At 38.0% G+C, this 17,327-nt stretch overlaps 1 protein-coding gene across 2 annotated transcripts in view; it reads right to left on the minus strand.

Moving 5' to 3' along the window:
• Positions 1 to 17,327, minus strand: part of LOC136877156 (arf-GAP domain and FG repeat-containing protein 1) — a 272,539-nt gene that overhangs the window by 147,405 nt on the left and 107,807 nt on the right. For both annotated transcript variants that reach the window (XM_067150965.2, XM_067150964.2), the window contains exon 6: positions 1,356 to 1,667. In XM_067150965.2, coding sequence (XP_067007066.2) covers positions 1,356 to 1,667 — 312 coding nt within the window. The remainder of the gene's footprint in view (positions 1 to 1,355; positions 1,668 to 17,327) is intronic.

The raw sequence follows: 17,327 nt of genomic DNA on the forward strand, positions 1-17,327 counted from the left end.
CTGAACTGAATTGCACACAAGTATGAAGGATGAGAGTTTTCCACCTAATCAATACTTTATTTTACAAGGTGTCTAAAATTGTTTACATTAAAAGACAGTACTGGTTTAGAGGTCATCATCAGCAGTTGCTTATTCAATAGCGACTGTACAGAATAAAACATTACTAAAATAAAACATGAATGCCACTATTCTAATAAAATACTTAATGTTAAGATATATACATATGGTACACTTTTTGAAGTTGAAGGGCTATGACTTCCTAAAGTCCCACGAATGCCACATATTCCAAAATTATATTTGCTATAAAGTTAAAAATAGGATACGATTCTTAGAGTCTAAAGAGTCACTGACATTCTGGTGTCAAGTTCAAATATCTTAGCTACTCATTATCCAATTCATGTTAAAGAAAAGGGGGAGTCAAGAGGAAGGCCTAAATACAAAGAGAACAAAAACATCACTAATTTGTTGCTTGCTATAGTATTCCTTCAGAACAATCCCAATTCACACTCTACCCTTCTCCTCCTAACACATGTTATCTCTTCTTACCTGAACATCATTCCTCATGCCCCACTGATATTGATAGCATCGCAGTGAATTCCATTTCATTCGCCAAGTTGTTTCCAACGAGTTCCTGGCTGGTCAGATGGAAGTGGAACTCTGCTACTTGTTTATAAACATTCTAAGAATGCCCCAAGTTTTCCTGAAATCTTTGTGTTGTGAACATAAGATAGAATGGCATTTTGCAAATTTAAAAAATATAATAAAATTTGTTAACATTCTTTCTGAATCTGATAGCCAGGATATGGATGCCTAGTGCCTTCTGGGCAGCCCCACGATCTAGAGGTAATGAGCCTACCTCTCATTCACAGGCCTCGGGTTTGATTCCTGCCAGAGTATCTGGTTCAGCCTACCTGAGAACAACAATTGGGGATCTATCTGACAGTGAGATACAAGCCTTGGTCCAGAAAGTGAAGAATTACAGCTGAGAAGATTTGCTGTGCTACCACCACGCATCATCTCGTAACCTGCAGGCCTTCGAGCTGAGCCGCGTTCGTTTAGTAGATCATGGTCCACTACAACTGTAGCGTCATGGAGTTTGATTTCTTTCTTTCTTTTTTTTTTTTTGTACCTTTTGGTAAAAACAAGAGAGGTACAAAACATAACCTATTGATAGCTGCCAGCCTAAATTTGCATAAAGCAGAAATATAGTTGAAAGTAGCTTTTTCTTGTCTCCTCTACTTTATAGACATGATTCTATAGCATAATTCCTAATGCAAAGCAGTCCTGTGTTTCTTAATACCACCTAAAGTTGTACAAATGAAGCTTCACTGTATTTATAAAGATGTTGCCTGTACCCGTAGTCCATTCAGTCACTTGAGGTTCGGGAACCTGTTGTTGCTGGTGCTGCTGTTGTTGTTGTTGCTGCTGCTGCTGCTGTTGCTGCTGCTGCTGCTGATGGTGATGGTGATGTTGCTGCTGCGTTTTCATAAGGCTGTCTAAATCTTTCAGGGCAGCATAACGGTCCTCTGGTGGAGGCTGACCAGCAGGGTTGCTAAGTAGTGGCTGTTGGTATCCACCAACACCCATTGAACTAGATGCCTTACGGGCAGGACTTGGGAAAGCCACTGAGTTGCACAGTGTGGACAGGGTGGCTGCGGTAGGCATACCTAGAGGAAAAAAGGAATGAACAATGAGCATTAACACCAGCATACCGCATCAGAAACAATAACAAAAGATCATAAAGATTCAACGAAGGAAATACATTTTAAACCTTTACAGCAAAAATCTGCAAAACATACATCACAAAATTATTAGTTAATGGCGATGTCCATGAAATAATTTTCTAAAAAAGATGTTATGATATAATACGGAGGCAATGCAAAGGATCTGGCACCAAACTTGCAATTACATTTAAAATTTGGATTATAGATTCAAGTATTAAATTGTCCCTGAAGAATAGGAAGGAAGCAATAGGATTAGACAGGAAAATACTGGTCCTCCTCATAGTCAAGTGGCTCATCGCCTTCCGCTATGCACTACACGACCCTCCATGGTTCCTGTGTTTTCGAGCGAACACGTGATGGTTATTGTATTTCCTGCAAGAGCACTAGCAGGATGTCATCTCTCTGCGTGTATAGGATCCAGGGAATCTATTGCTTAATGCTGAGACCGTGATTTTAAGTTGAAACTACCTGGTGTTTCATAATGTAATAGTACCTACTGCATATGGTTTGGTGTGAAATACTACAGTGCTAGTTATCTTCAGAGTGGTATGTACGAGAATTTAGCACAAATCCGGAAATAGTGCAAGGTACCAGTACGTATAGTAGCCTATACACATGTAAATTGAAAATGTAAAAATATTCATGTGTATCTACAACTGCATGCCTGCGTAAGTTCTTGATCAATTCACAATTGAATTAAGACTCGGCAAAATAACCAGTCCACACTGTAGAATTTTTTTATTAAGTTAAAACAATGTACGGCCTACTTGTAAATTGAAAGCTGACAATCATCTAATTAAAGTATAATTTTTCACTTGTAGATACCAGTATATTATATACACAGGGGTTTATTGCTGTGTGCCATATTGCAAAATCCAGAGCGGGAAAAGTAGAGGCATTTTGTTTCACGAATTTCCATGTGATGCAGACCTGGCTGAAAAACGTGTCACAGGACAGTTTTGTTCCAAATTTTGAATCCAAAACATCCTTTGTGTATATCTGCATTTTCTGAAGCAGATTACCGTCCCGGTCTAAAATTAAGGAAATTTAAAGAAAATGTTCCTTCCGTATTTAAAGATTATCCTGAGCATAAGATGCCAAAATCAACACTAGAAAGGCGACCAATAAAGAAACATGAACTACGACAAAACACTGGAAAGAAGAGGAAGAGACACATGAATTTCGATTATGAATGATGAATCAGGTGTACGATAACAGTGTTTATGCTGGTCAGATAGTGCTAGTAAGTCTGGAGTACAGACAACCAATATGTGTTTTAAAGCCGACAAACACAAAACCGTTTGAGACTGAAATTGTGGCGCGCCAATCAGAAAATAGACGAGCTGTAAGCAGATATGGAAATAGAAAAAGCGAAGATGGACGAGTTCAGCAATCAGTATCAGACTAATTTAAAAAGAATAATGGACACCAATGAGCGCAATCCTGAAGACCTCATTCATACTGGATCAAATTTTAAATTACAACAAGCTGTTTCTGTTTCTGGTCAGAAAACTGCATAAAACTGCTAATCATTAATTATTTCTCAGAAGGGTTGTGCTTATGTGCAAAATCACTTATCCAAGTTGCCTTCTAAGAGCACATTAACTTGTTACCTAGGAGACACATCAAGCCAAGCAGGAGTGACAGATCTAGTCAGAGAAAGACTTTGAAATAATGAATGAGGCTGGAAAAATGGGCTCATCGTTGATGACATGGTAATAAAGCAACAATTGTTACTATATGACAAGAAGTTGAACACACTTTTTTTTTCACACATGCTGAGTTTAGTCAAAATGTAGACAGTTCTGGCAGTTTGTCTATTTCAAGAGAGAGCAGTGACAAGTTTATTATGCTTTCTTATATGTGACATAGAAATAGACTCCCAGATACCAGAAAATCAATTTGGCTTCCGAAAGGGAAGAAGCACACTAAATGCCGTAAAATACCTAATAGAACAAGCCCAAGATACATTGAGGCATCCAGGAAAGAAATATTTTGTAGTCTTCGTAGACTATCGTAAGGCTTTTGACCTTGCTGATAGAGTAACACTCTTCCAGAAACTCAATTACCTAATAGGGGTTACACATCCGATAGCAATCATAATCACTAATATCCTCAAATATAACTATGTCCAAATATCAGACAACATAACTCTATCCAAAAACGTAACCCAAACAAACGGAGTCCTACAAGGTGACCCAATCAGCCCAATTTTATTCAACATCATGTCAGCAGACATCACAGAAATAATCATAGATACCTCAGCATTGCTTATACTTTACACAGATGATGTGGCAATAGGCTCAGAAAACACACAGAAGAGCTCCAAGAGGTCCTCACAACAGGCTCACATCATGGGCAGAAAGAAACGGTTTGCAAATAAACCATAACAAAACTAAACGAATGACCTTTAGGAAAGGAGGAAAACATGCACCTAAAAATACAATAACCATGCACAACAAACCTCTAGAAGTAGTGCCGAAATTCAAGTACCTTGGAGTCACCCTCCAAACTACTCTAACATCCTACAATATCTATGTCAAAGAAAGAGCAGCCAAAGCAATAAAGCCATCTACAACATTAAACAACCTCAACAAATATCACTGGGCACAGCAATGCTACTGTTCAGGACAGCCATAACACCAATAGCAACCTATGGGATTAGCATCACCTGGGAAAAACTCACACTCAGCGACTTTATGACAATAGAAAAAGTCAAGGCCCGATATCTCAAGAGAATTCTAGGCATTGGGAAGTCAGCCCCTTCAAGGTTAACATATGTTCTAACCAAAGAGGACTATTTCATTCACTATATCAAAAAACAGTTTTGTCTACCAAACACCAAGCCCTACGAGAATGCACGCCAAACTTTAAACGAGAAAAGAAATGCTATTTGGTCCAACTTCTACTCCATGGACGCCATAATGACGGAAGAGTGGAAGCAAGCAAAATACGAGCTACGACACGTAATCACACGTTACGCCACTCATGGATTTCACCACAGATTCTGCCAAACCAAAAACTTTCACCAGCCGAACGAAAACTGCATATGTAACCTGTGCAACGATCACTGTGAAAGATACCATGCACAAAACTGCAAAATGAGGACAACCTCAATAATAAGAATTGCATTAGCATAGTTGACCATCTGTACAAAAATTGTTTTTGCACATTGTGTGCTTTTCATTTAATAATTATATGTGGCATATCAATCTCTCACAAAATTCTCATTGCCTATTTCTTTTCAAAGAGGCTGTCTGATGTTGAACTGTACAATCTGATATTGTCAGTTATCAGACAGGTTGAAACTATTAGTTTCAGATAACTACAAGACAAATGTGAATATGATGAGATGAGTATCCAATGGAAAAGTATTGAAGTCTCAGATTCTTCACCCTACCAATCAAGACCGACCTCTATTCCTAGCCTTGAACCTGTATCACATTCCTAAAAACTTCAGGATATGACTTTTAGAAAAGACCATGCATGATGGGGAAGAAGAAATTAGTGCCTGCCAGTGTGCTGATCGACCAACACCCTGGTACCACAGAGGACGATAGTGGAGAAATTGTACACTAGTTCAAGCTCTCAGCCGGAGTGAAAAGGCATGTAGTGCATAGCAGAAGGCAATGGGTGGCTGGACAATACAATGTACAAAGTCCCTCAACCACTAAGAGTGAGTGAGTGAGTGAATGAGTGAGTGAGTGGTAAAACTTAATCAGGAGAACTATACAGCATGCAACATACTGGTAGTCTCTATTATGCACGAATGGGAAGATTTGGCGATAGCATGAATTAGGACCCTGATTGTCTCGCTGCATTTGCCAAATGAGGACAAGAGAGGATGAGGAAGACAAATTTTCTGAAGCACTGAATGTTAACAGAAGAGATAGCGTAGTGCAGAAGGCTAGTTTCCAACTAGAACATAAGAGTAGCATATTAGAGCCATAACTTTGTCGTTTCTGGCCTATCTCATGAACTGCAGCAGTATCCTTAAGTTGGTCTACGGATGATGTGGCGAGGCTTTCTTTCTTTCTTTCTTTCTTTCTTTCTTTCTCTTTCTTTCTTTCTTTCCTTCCTTCCTTCCTTCCTTGAGCCACATGTGTTTATTGCATGGAGTTAATCTATTAAGTACCTACATTTGATGCTTTTCTTTTGTTGTGTTTGAGTAATTTGTTTCATTACTGTATGTAAGTCATTATATGAAGTATCAGCGTATACAGTTTCTTTCTCTTCGCCTGGTTCATATTTTGAAATGATAATGATTATGATAGATGATAATTTTTAACATTTGCAGTGGAGTCTATCTTAAACCTCTGAGGACCAAGGACATGTTTGTCCTGCACAGAAAAGATTTATTTTCCTGATTTTCACTGTAAAAGAAAGCAATATATAATTTTCCAGTTAATGACGTTTGTATCCACCTGCCTGCAATTGTATTTTCACTACCATGAACTACCATTAACCAAAAAATAATAGAAAATTAAATTTCCCTTTTCAGCTAATATTTTATTAATTCATACTTTACAATATTTATTCTACAACTGCTCTGTAGTAATCTCGTTATTTACTATAGAGCATCCAACGTTGATAAAAGACTATAGGTATTATAGGCTTTTACCTGTTACAGAAACTTCCCTACACTGGGTTTTGCTACCTATTTTTTTGTAATGAAACAACACTAAAAATACTTAATTTTCATCATGATAGGGATCCACAATTCCCTGCCAATCGATTACTTTCATTACTGCATACATATATCTGTTTTAGCAAGCCTTAGTAATTTTAAAAGTTTTGGGGTTAGCGTGCTGGAAAGGCCACGTCCTGTCTTGCATGATCGTCTGAAGTGAGCACGTGCTCAGTTCCGTAGACAACATGTTCTGAAGTGCTATCTGTCATTGGTGTAACAGTTGTGTGTCTGTATACGTAAATTTATTTTCTGTTCAATCAAATGGAAATGACTGATGTTTTGGTGAAACAAAAAAGAGGCGAGATTTATGTGTCGTATGGTATACATGAACATTATTTATAATTCTACTTCAAGATTACAAATGTATTGAAGTGCCTGTGGTGTCCCTAGGAAGAAGTCTCTTAATTTATCACTGTAAGATGTTTTCTTAAACTAAGTGCCTGACAGTCCGTCTTACAGCGCCACACTCGCAACATGGTGAAGGTCTTTTCCTCCACTTGTACAGGAGATCCCCACATCCACCATGATTGGTCCGAATTCTATTTAATTTTGACCAGATCTTTCTAGATTGAATGAACCCTGGCACCTCCTCAGTTATGCAGGGCACAGCGGAGAACCTCGAGTGCTAATAAATTCAATCTGGTTGAGAGATGGTCTCATGATCGGAAACTGTTTGCCCCTCCAGAGAGTTCAGAAATGCCCTGCATAACTGAGGAGATGCCAGGGTTCATTCAACCTAGAAAGATCTGGTCGAAATTAAATAGAATTCGGACCAATCACGGTGTATGTGGAGATTGTCTTGAACGTAATCGTTTCACATGTAGATCTATTAAGAGATATGAATTTCATTTTGAATGGTCCATACTGAACTGCGATTACTGTGCTTCATGTCACTTAAGTTATCCAATACGTCCACCACTCAGCAATGCAAGGTGAGTCACATATTACATATTTTCTTTATAATTTTTTTTCTATTTTTCCTCTTTTTCCATTAACATTTTACTAATTTGGCTTTTATTACTATTTAAAACTTTATTCATTTCATTTATTTCCGCACTGAACAGCGAATCTTCTCCACTATTTTAAAAACTTTTTAAATTTTCTTAACTTTCAAGCGCTACTTTCACTTTCAGTTTTTTAAGGACTTTAATCTCTTTGAGTGACTTCTATTTACCATCTTTTTACATTGTTCACTGTGTGTGCATGGATTGTTTTCTCAGCACTACTACCGTTGATGATTTGCAGCTTTTAGAACTCCGTTTTGTGAGATACGTAATTCGCAAGAATCTTCGTTATCTTTCAACAACACCTATAGGCATTGATGTATGCATTTTTACACAATCCGAAACTTTGATCACCAATGAGACCTTACCTGCAATACACCCAACACATCACAGCACAACTATCAGAACTTCATAAGGAGTCATATATGCAAACCTCAAGAATCTTCAACGCGGAATTATTCTGCTTGAATTCTTTCTTCAACAGCTAAGTGCATTAATTTATGCATTTCATGCATTATCCAAAAAATTTACAACAATTTTGACTTTTTCACATTTATAGTGTCAAACCACTGTGTTTTCACAACTTTTTTACAACTTCTATGAACTATCAGATACATTGTGCAACTTGCAATTTGGCTGATGACCTTAAAAAAAAAATAGGTCGAAACTAGTTCCAATAAATGTTTTTTCTGTAATGTAACCCACATTACTTGATTTTGAAAAGGTGGAAATATTTTACTCTTCATTTTTAATTTAATTGTAATCACATGTAAATCGCCAACGTCTCCATGAATAGGTAGTTGTTTGCTGGTCTGGATCTTCCTATATTCTCTTATTGGAATGTTGTATCACCGCAAATGAGGTGGAGGGATGTGGCTGAGAGTAGGAAGCCATTGTGTGGGAGTTGACATAATTGTTCCTGTAATCATGTTCATGGTGTTATTCAGTTGTATATCTATTAATCTTACATGAGGACTGTTTATCCACACTGGAGCACAATACTCAGCGACAGAATAAACTAAACCTAAACCTGAGCAACGGAGGGTAGTTGCACTGGCACCCCAGTGGTACCGCATAATTTCCGCAGGATGTTGTTTCTTGTCTTCGTTTTGGCAGCAGTTGTTTGTCGATGTTCTTTGAATGAGTGTTCTGTCCAGTGTTACACCCAAATATTTGGGATATCTGTTGTGGCGACATGGTGAGAAGTAAAAAGAGGGCAATAGTTGTAAAAACACACCTTACATCTTATAGCACCGTTAACAAAGTCATTGAATTTTGTAAGTGTTATCTTCTCATTTTTCTTTCCTGTTTCTTACTAGGTGTCACCAGGGGGGTATAAGCCAATTCACTTCGAAGTCTGAACACTAATGGACGTACCAGTAGCAATAGCAGTTTCTTCAGCTATCCAACTCACACTTTTGGTGGATCTCTACTCTTTTCTTGTTCTTGATGAACAGAACTGTATGTTGGACACAACATTATAATTGAAAAGCGTAATCTAGACATCTTAGACACATCAGTGAATAATGCTTGCATTATTTACAATTATTTAAAGTTAAAAATTTCATGATTGTTCCGTATTGAACACAGAAATATACAATATTAAATAAAAGGAAGGATCCACCTTTTCTATACTCTGTTATTAAGTTGAACCAAATAGAAGTTACAACCTGTTCATTTGGGACCAGTTTCAACACATTTGAGTATAATCATCAGACAATTAGCAAGGCAGAGCAAAAATTAAATCAAAGTTCTAAAAACACATAACACAATGATCACAGTCAAAAAGAGTACGTAGAAATAATTAAAACTACTTCATGTCGAAGCAATTCCAATTGAAGTTCATAAGCAGGTCTTGTATAATCTTGTCATGCTGCATTCACATATGAAGACGTACGAAGAAGTTGTATTAAAGGTCAATAATGAGTTAAAGGATTTGTTCTAAGATGAAAACTTGAAGGATAACTCGTTATGAAATTGAACTTGTGATATGCAGTTATGTATATTGTTGCTAGGCAAGGTCTTGTAGGCAATGGGCTCACCAGCCTCAGGGATCTTAGCGGAAATATACCTAGATTTTTTAGAACACAATTTCATTCATAACGACGACTTTAAACACACATTATTTTGGGCCAGGTATGTACATGACACATTTGTGATCCTAGATGATAGAGTTTTTAATGAAGCATCTTTAAATAACCTCAATAAAATTGATCCGCATATTAAATTCACTCTTAACAGAATCAAACAAATCAATTAATTTTCTAGATATAACAATAAGCAGATAACCTTCCTCATTACCATATATGATATATAGAAAACCCATACATACAGCTAATACCATAAAACAAGACTCTTTTCAGCCACAGACACATAAACACGCCTCGTACAACAGTATGGTTAACCGTGCTTTCAAAATTCCGCTATCAAAGGATAACTTAAATAAAGAACTAAATATCATTCGCTCCATCACCAAATTTAATGGTTATAATAGATATGTTCGGTCTCGAAAACCAAGAATAACGGCCGAGAGGATTCGTCGTGCTGACCACATGACACCTTAAAATCTGCAGGCCTTCGGGCTGAGCAGCGGTCGCTTGGTAGGCCAAGGCCCTTCAAGGGCTGTAGTGCCATGGGGTTTGGTTTAATAGATATGAAAGAATTATTAACAAATTTAAACACAATCCTAATACAACACTCTTAAAATATAATCATAAACCAGCTGCTTACTCCACATTCACATTCAGTATTGCTAATGTCTTCAAAAAAAGTAACACCATGATTTCTTTTCGAACTAATAATAGAAACCTTGAATTATTACAAAACTCCAACTCCTTAAATAAAACCAGTGTCTTTTCTAAGTCAGGCGTATACCGTTTTAAATGCAACAACTGTAACTCTTCTTACATAGGTCAAAGTGGTTGTAACTTCAAAATTAGATACTTTGAACACATTAATGTAATAAAATATCAAAATTCTCAGCACTCTAAATAAAGGCCCTCTCCTAGACATCACTGAAAACTGTTTTATACACCTTGACCAGTTTTTCAATCCAAACCTTAACCTGAATGATATATCTGAGAAGTCTAACACCCTTTTCGATTTTCTCATCTCCATTTTAAATAATCTCAAATCAACAAGTAAGCGATCACCCTCTCATGCTACTTGCCCCTTCCGCAATGCCCCCATGATCCTCCTTAGATATTTCCCCCCCTTTTTCCCTTTCCTTCCCACCCTCTAATAAGCGCTCATTATTCCCCACCCTTTTCTCTATTTATCATCTCCCATACATTTATCAATCACCACAGCAAACTGTTCCGAGTTGAGCCTCACATTTCAATTCTTTAAAATTTTCTTCCTATTTTAAAAATATTTTTTATTTGGTTTCATTCTTTTTTAATGATTCAAATTTCTTCTTCAGATTAATATATCCACTTTGAAATGTTGAAATTAAGTCCTATACTGCATTCCTTAGACTTCAATTAAATCACTTTCCACTCTTCGGCCAAAAAAACAAATGTCTACAAGACTTTGCCTAGCAATTGCATATACATAACTGCAACTGCATATCACAAGTTCATTTTCATAACGAGTTATCCTTCAAGTTATCATCTTAGAAAAAAATCCTTCAACGCGTTACTGACCTTTAATACGTCCTCATATGTCAATGCAGCACAACAAGATCATACAAGACATGCTTATGAACTTCAACTGGAATGTTTTGGCACGAAATAGTGTTGTTTCTTTTGACTGTGATCATTGTGTTATGAACATCAACCGGAACTGCTTGACACAAAATAGTGTTCATTATTTCTATGTACTCTTTTTGGCTGTGATCATTGTGTTGTGTGTTTTTAGAACTTTATGATTTAATTTTTGCTCTGCCTTGCTAATTGGCTGATGACACTTCAAATATGTTGAAACCAGTCCCAAATGAACAGGTTGTATTTGGTTCAACTTAATAACAGAGCAATGAAAAGGTGGATCCTTCCTTCTACTTGATATTGTATATTATTTACAATCAGCGTGAATATCAACAGATGGTTGCTAGGGGACTTACCAAGTCAAAAAGAGATCACTTCCTCAAACAATAATTTCAAAAAAAGAGAAATATGTGTGCTTCAGGGAAACCAGAGCATATTGTAATGAAAGGACTAGCTTGACATAGATGTGCGCACGATGTGCTAAGAGCAAAGTTGAAAACCGTACCAATAATCTGGGTAAAGTGTGTAATGCGCATTTGTGCTTTACAAATAATAGCAATGATTTGAAATGTTTTATGCAGTACAGTGAACTTGAATTTCCTTCCTCTGAAGAAGTTATACGAAGGTTGGAACTTAAATAGTGGCAACTATTTATTTACAACAGATACAAAAGAGTTACATGTTAGCAACCTTTACTGACCTTCAATGTAGGCGCCAGAATTGTGTATAACCCGTTGCCAGCAATGTGGAAGTCGTACTATACCTTTAGCAGAGCCCGTTCTGTTGATGGTGCGAATGGAGTGGTCTACTGCCTGTTGAATCTCTGCAACAGTTCTGAAGCGAATGCCACATAGTGGTTCCTTCATCTTCGGAATCGAATCGAAGTCACAAGGACTTAAGTCCGGGGAGTATGGTGGATGGTACAGTACTTCCTAGTCCCATCAACCGAACAAATCAGCCATGCATCTGAGCATTATCGTGGAAAATGATGGGTGAATTCTGCAGAAAGTGTTGCCGCTTCTTTCTAAAAGCTGGTCGCAGGTGGTGCTCCAAAAACGAACAGTAATACTATGCATTTACGGTCTGCCGTGGAGGAATGTAATGCGTTAAGATAACACCATCACAGTCGTACACGAGGATCATTATAACTTTCACCGTACTGGGGCTCTGACGAATTTTCGACTTTCGTGGTAGTCCATAATGACGCCATTCGTTCGATTGGCGTTTCAGTTTTGGCTCATATGATTTGGCCCATGTCCCATCCAGGGTTATGATATGGTGTAAGAAAGTCTCTCCTTCGTGTTCATAGCGCTCCAAATGCGTCTTACCAGCGTCGTAACGCAACCATTTGTGCATTTCCGTCAAATCACGCGGAACCCATCGTGATGCAATTTTTCGCATGCCCAGGCATTCCTTCAGGATGTGAAGCACAGTCGTATGCGCTAATCCAGTTTCTTGGGCAAGCTCACAAATCGTCTGGTTTCGATCACTGTCCAGTAATGCGACAAGACGCTGACGCTCGTAGGACGACCTGCCCAATGAATGTCCGCCACAGTTTGCCGACCATCGTTAGAGGCTTTTACCCAACGTGCCACTGTTCTGTAAGGCAATGCAGATTCCCCGTAAGCCTGGTGAAGACCATGATGACACTGTCGTGCTGTACGACCTCTGGCACATTCAATCTTGATCCAACTCCATCGTTCCTGTTTGGTAAACATAGTGGTAACGTTATGTTAGACCGCTAGCTCACACGTGACTGTGTTTTTCTCGCTTGTGCGCATGCAGGTGATGTGGGAAGGGCGAGTCCATTTGCTCTGAGGTAAGGTAGGTATGTAACCAACGTGTGCTATCAGCGACAATATTAAATTCCGTTGCATAGCGTCTCCACAGCAGTGTTGCCACTATTTAAGTTCCAACCCTCATACAAACAAAAGATCTTAGTACTTTGATCGACAAATTGTATAACCATAGATAAACTGAAATGTTCATGTACCTTCATACAGACTCTTGATTGTTTTGAACTCAATCCAAATATTTAATCCTTAATATCTTTTAAAATATAGCTTATGGAACAACAGTACAGGGTAGCATAACAATGTGTTATTCATAATTGCAGTTTACATTTAAAATAATGCACGAAAAATCCAGGTCACTTATGGACAATAGGGACACGAGTCCCATGCAATTCTCATGAGTCTATTCACGACAGCTTAAAATAAATGCATGTAATGTTTCTTACAGACCATAAAGACATTAATTATGCTAACAAATCACTAAGAACTCTGTCGAAGTTCTCATGGACACAAAATGGTTAAAAGAGGAGGTTGTATTATCCTGAAAACAGCCAGTACATGAAAGTCAATACATCATTTGAAAACATTTAAGAATATTTACATTACATTTTATCCTTCAAACTCTTGATCACTACTTCTTTCATAACAGTAACATGCTCTAGGATACAAAAAGGTATACTGAAATAGGCAAAACCAATCTAAAAGGATAACACAATTAATATTAAAACAGGATATGAACATAAATTACAAAAACATCATGCATCTGTCATCAAAAGACAGGAGTCCATTGTACTAGTGAAGTGAGTCTAGATAAAATATCAAAATGTAAGGTGAGCACAATTTTCAGAAGCCTTTGCAAGGAAGTGCATTCTTTGACTGGGAATCAACTGCACATGGCAAGGTACAGGTTATCTACAGCTGCTGGAGCAAAACAACAAAACAAATACCAATTGCACAATTAACTCACTCCATCGATTGGTGTTATATCTGGGCGGAACATTATCACTGCTCATCACATTTCCAAACATGTGATTGGCTAGAAAGAATAAAACATACAGATCATTCTTTTAGCAGATAAAACATAACAGTAATACATACCTGCAAACTTTTAGAAACCAAAAATAGGAAGATTTTTTAATTCTTGGATTTCATCACATACCGGTATATTCCACCACAGTCTAGGTGAAAAAAGGTAAAGATAAAAGGCATATATATCTACAGTTACAATGCGAATTGACCATTAAATTTAAAATCTTAAACTACCAAAACATAAAAATGGTTACAAGAAAATGTACCTAATCATTCTCATTAATGACACTTAAAACCAAACCAAACCCCATGGCACTACAACCCTTGAAGGGCCTTGGCCTACCAAGCGACCGCTGCTCAGCTCGAAGGCCTGCAGATTACGAAGTGTCGTGTGGTCAGCACGACGAAATCCTCTCGGCCGTTATTCTTGGCTTTCTAGACCGGAGCCACTATCTCACCATCAGATAGCTTCTCAATTCTAATCACGTAGGCTGAGTGGACCTCGAACCAGCCCTCAGGTCCAGGTAAAATTCTCTGACCTGGCCGGGAATCGAACCCGGGGCCTCCGGGTAAGAGGCAGGCCCGCTACCCCTACACCACGGGGCCGGCTAATGACACTTGTGTATAATAATATTTACGTCACACCGACACGCGCAACAAAATGCATAATACCGTATTTTCTCGCGTAATTAACGCACTTTTTTGACGAAAAATACAGGCGAAAACTTTGGATGCATAAATTATTCAAGGAGTTCAGATATTTACAATTCATTCACATTTAAAAGATACATCAAATATAATATAAACACAACTGCTTCAACTCATCGTCATTTGGCGTAAAATTCCGACGTGAGAATTTTTCTGAAAAGTTAAATAGGGTACATCAGGTAGGTTAGACACGTGGGATTGAAGTACCGACACTGGAAAATATTCTTCCCATTACGAGCTGACAATACGACCTGAACTGAAATAAACATGAACTAACAAAAGTACAATTCATGTAATGTCACAACAATGACATACCGGCAAAAAAAAAAAAACTGTCCAACACGAGAAGTGCCGGGCATCGAAGGAGGGACCCTGCTACATTACCCCAAACCGTTCGCATCCAATCTTGTACGAGTGACGTGTCCATCCACCCTTTTTATTGAATACGAACGTGGATCACTCGCGGAAATTTTGCTTTAGACATTGTTTTTCATTTTAGAACAATGTGAGGTGCAAGCTTTCTGACATCAGCTGTTCCAGCAAGCATTGCAGTGCATCGTTGTTTTTTGCTTTCGGTAGCGCGCACGGTAACACTGTATATTCCTTTCTTATCGACTGTTTGACTTCGTGGCATATGGAAACTGATTGCCGTCGGACCTGCGGTTCCTATAAGGGAGATCAAATATTCCTTCACTTTACGCTTCTCAATCATAAAGCGATGAAAATGTTTTAAATCATTCGTCATTTTTTGGCATGATGCTGTTCTCCGTCGAAACGGAAATCCATTTCTCTTCATAAAATGAATCAAGCCTCGGCTAACCTTCAAATCTGAGACACTGATTCCATGTGCTGCGGTTATTTCACATTTAAAATACTGCATTTCGTGAGAAATGGCTTATCCAACGTTGAGTAACAAGATCATATATTTAAGCAGATCCTCCTCTACTTGCGGAAACTTGCCATTTTTTGGTCCACGAAATGCTTTGCAAGACTTGTTGGCCGCTTGAATCGCAAGTTTCATTTGGGCATTGAACACTTGCTGCCCTCTGCCCTATTCCCGTATTTTTCGGCGTAACTGATCATCGCGAGTTAGTATGATGCAGTATTACTCGAATACTGTGGACTGAAACAATTTTGAGATCACAGGATGTCCCCTAACCGAAACACTCGTAAAACTAGTGCCGGCTAATAACAGCACGTTGCCAGCTTTCGCAATAGGAAGCCTGCTACTTGAGCACTGTAGTTGACATTTTATTTCGAAACGCATCCGGAGCAGCGTGATGGATGTTCGAAGTTGTGGATGCGTCAAATATGTGAACATTTCTTTTTCTCCACTTTGGACCCAAAAACATTGGGATGCGTAAATTATGCAAGGGAGTTAATTACGCGAGAGAATACGGTAGTAGTAAAACGAACGGAAATTTATATGCATCTCTGAACACTTGAGATAATGTTTGTTATATTTTTTGGCCATAACGAGAAAATAAAGTACCTGAAACTGTCACCGACACAACCCCCTTAAAAAAATTCAACTCGTTAAAATTATGCACTTAAATACGCGAAACTACCACATACAAAACAATTCAATATGTCCCATACATTATTAACATACGACTTTGGCAGTGGGAGAAAGCATAGAAATGCAAGAAAAAACAAGTGGCCTACAACTCCCACGAAATTACGCATAGAAACGATATTAACAAGCGCCCGAACAATAACAAACTCATTCCTTCATCCCGATTAACTGAGTCGCCAGCGCGCGCCAGCCTGTCTTATTGCTTGCTTGCAGGACGATTGCTGCTCCGAATCCCCCGCTGTATAAAGCGGACACGCTGCTGTGGTGAGCGGGAAATACGATACACGAATGCGCCGGACGAAACACTCACGAAATAAAGCAGCAAATAAATACGCTTGAAAATGAGTTTTCATAAATTACACAAGCACATAAGAATATATCCTAGGGGAAGAGTATTGGCCGTACTAGAAGTTACATTGGTCAAAAATAGGAAGAAGTAAAAATAAATCGGAAAATTGGAAGACGAGTTAAAAACCGGAAAGTTTCCGGGTAAATCGGAAGGGTTGGCAAATATGGTAATATTACTGATTAGACAACAGCCAGTTTCAAACTTAGGCTTTCTTTTTACAAAAAAAAAAATTAGAGATTAGTTTTAAACCATGTTATTTCTTACATTCTTTATCCATTTTGTTTATATGAACAGTTTTGTTTCTAAATTGAATGATTAAAAAGACTAGAGATCAACTGAGCAAATCTCTTCAAATTACTGTATAATAATGAATACCACCCACCACCGAATAAGACCCGCACCCTAAATTTGAGGCAGCAAAACGCAGGCAAAAAAAAACCTTGCATACCTATTTAATTTTCTTCAAATATAGAACAAACATAAATTCAAACAGCTCACAATTAATAAAATCATCGCAAAAATCATAAATAAAATTGGTCCAATACTCAGATCATTCATAATTCACTGTCGTCATCTGAATTTTCACCATAGGAACTTCCGTCGCTGGCGGATGGATCTGAAACTTTTATCGGAGAAAGTGATTGTGCATTCGGAGATGTACATCTATTTCACGTCTCCCTGGGGCGTATGAAGAAATATCAACGGCCTTCCAGCATCACATTCATTCGAGGAAGCAAAATTCTTATTTGA

Source organism: Anabrus simplex, chromosome 7 (assembly GCF_040414725.1).
Source record: "Anabrus simplex isolate iqAnaSimp1 chromosome 7, ASM4041472v1, whole genome shotgun sequence".
Lineage (NCBI taxonomy): Eukaryota > Metazoa > Arthropoda > Insecta > Orthoptera > Tettigoniidae > Anabrus > Anabrus simplex.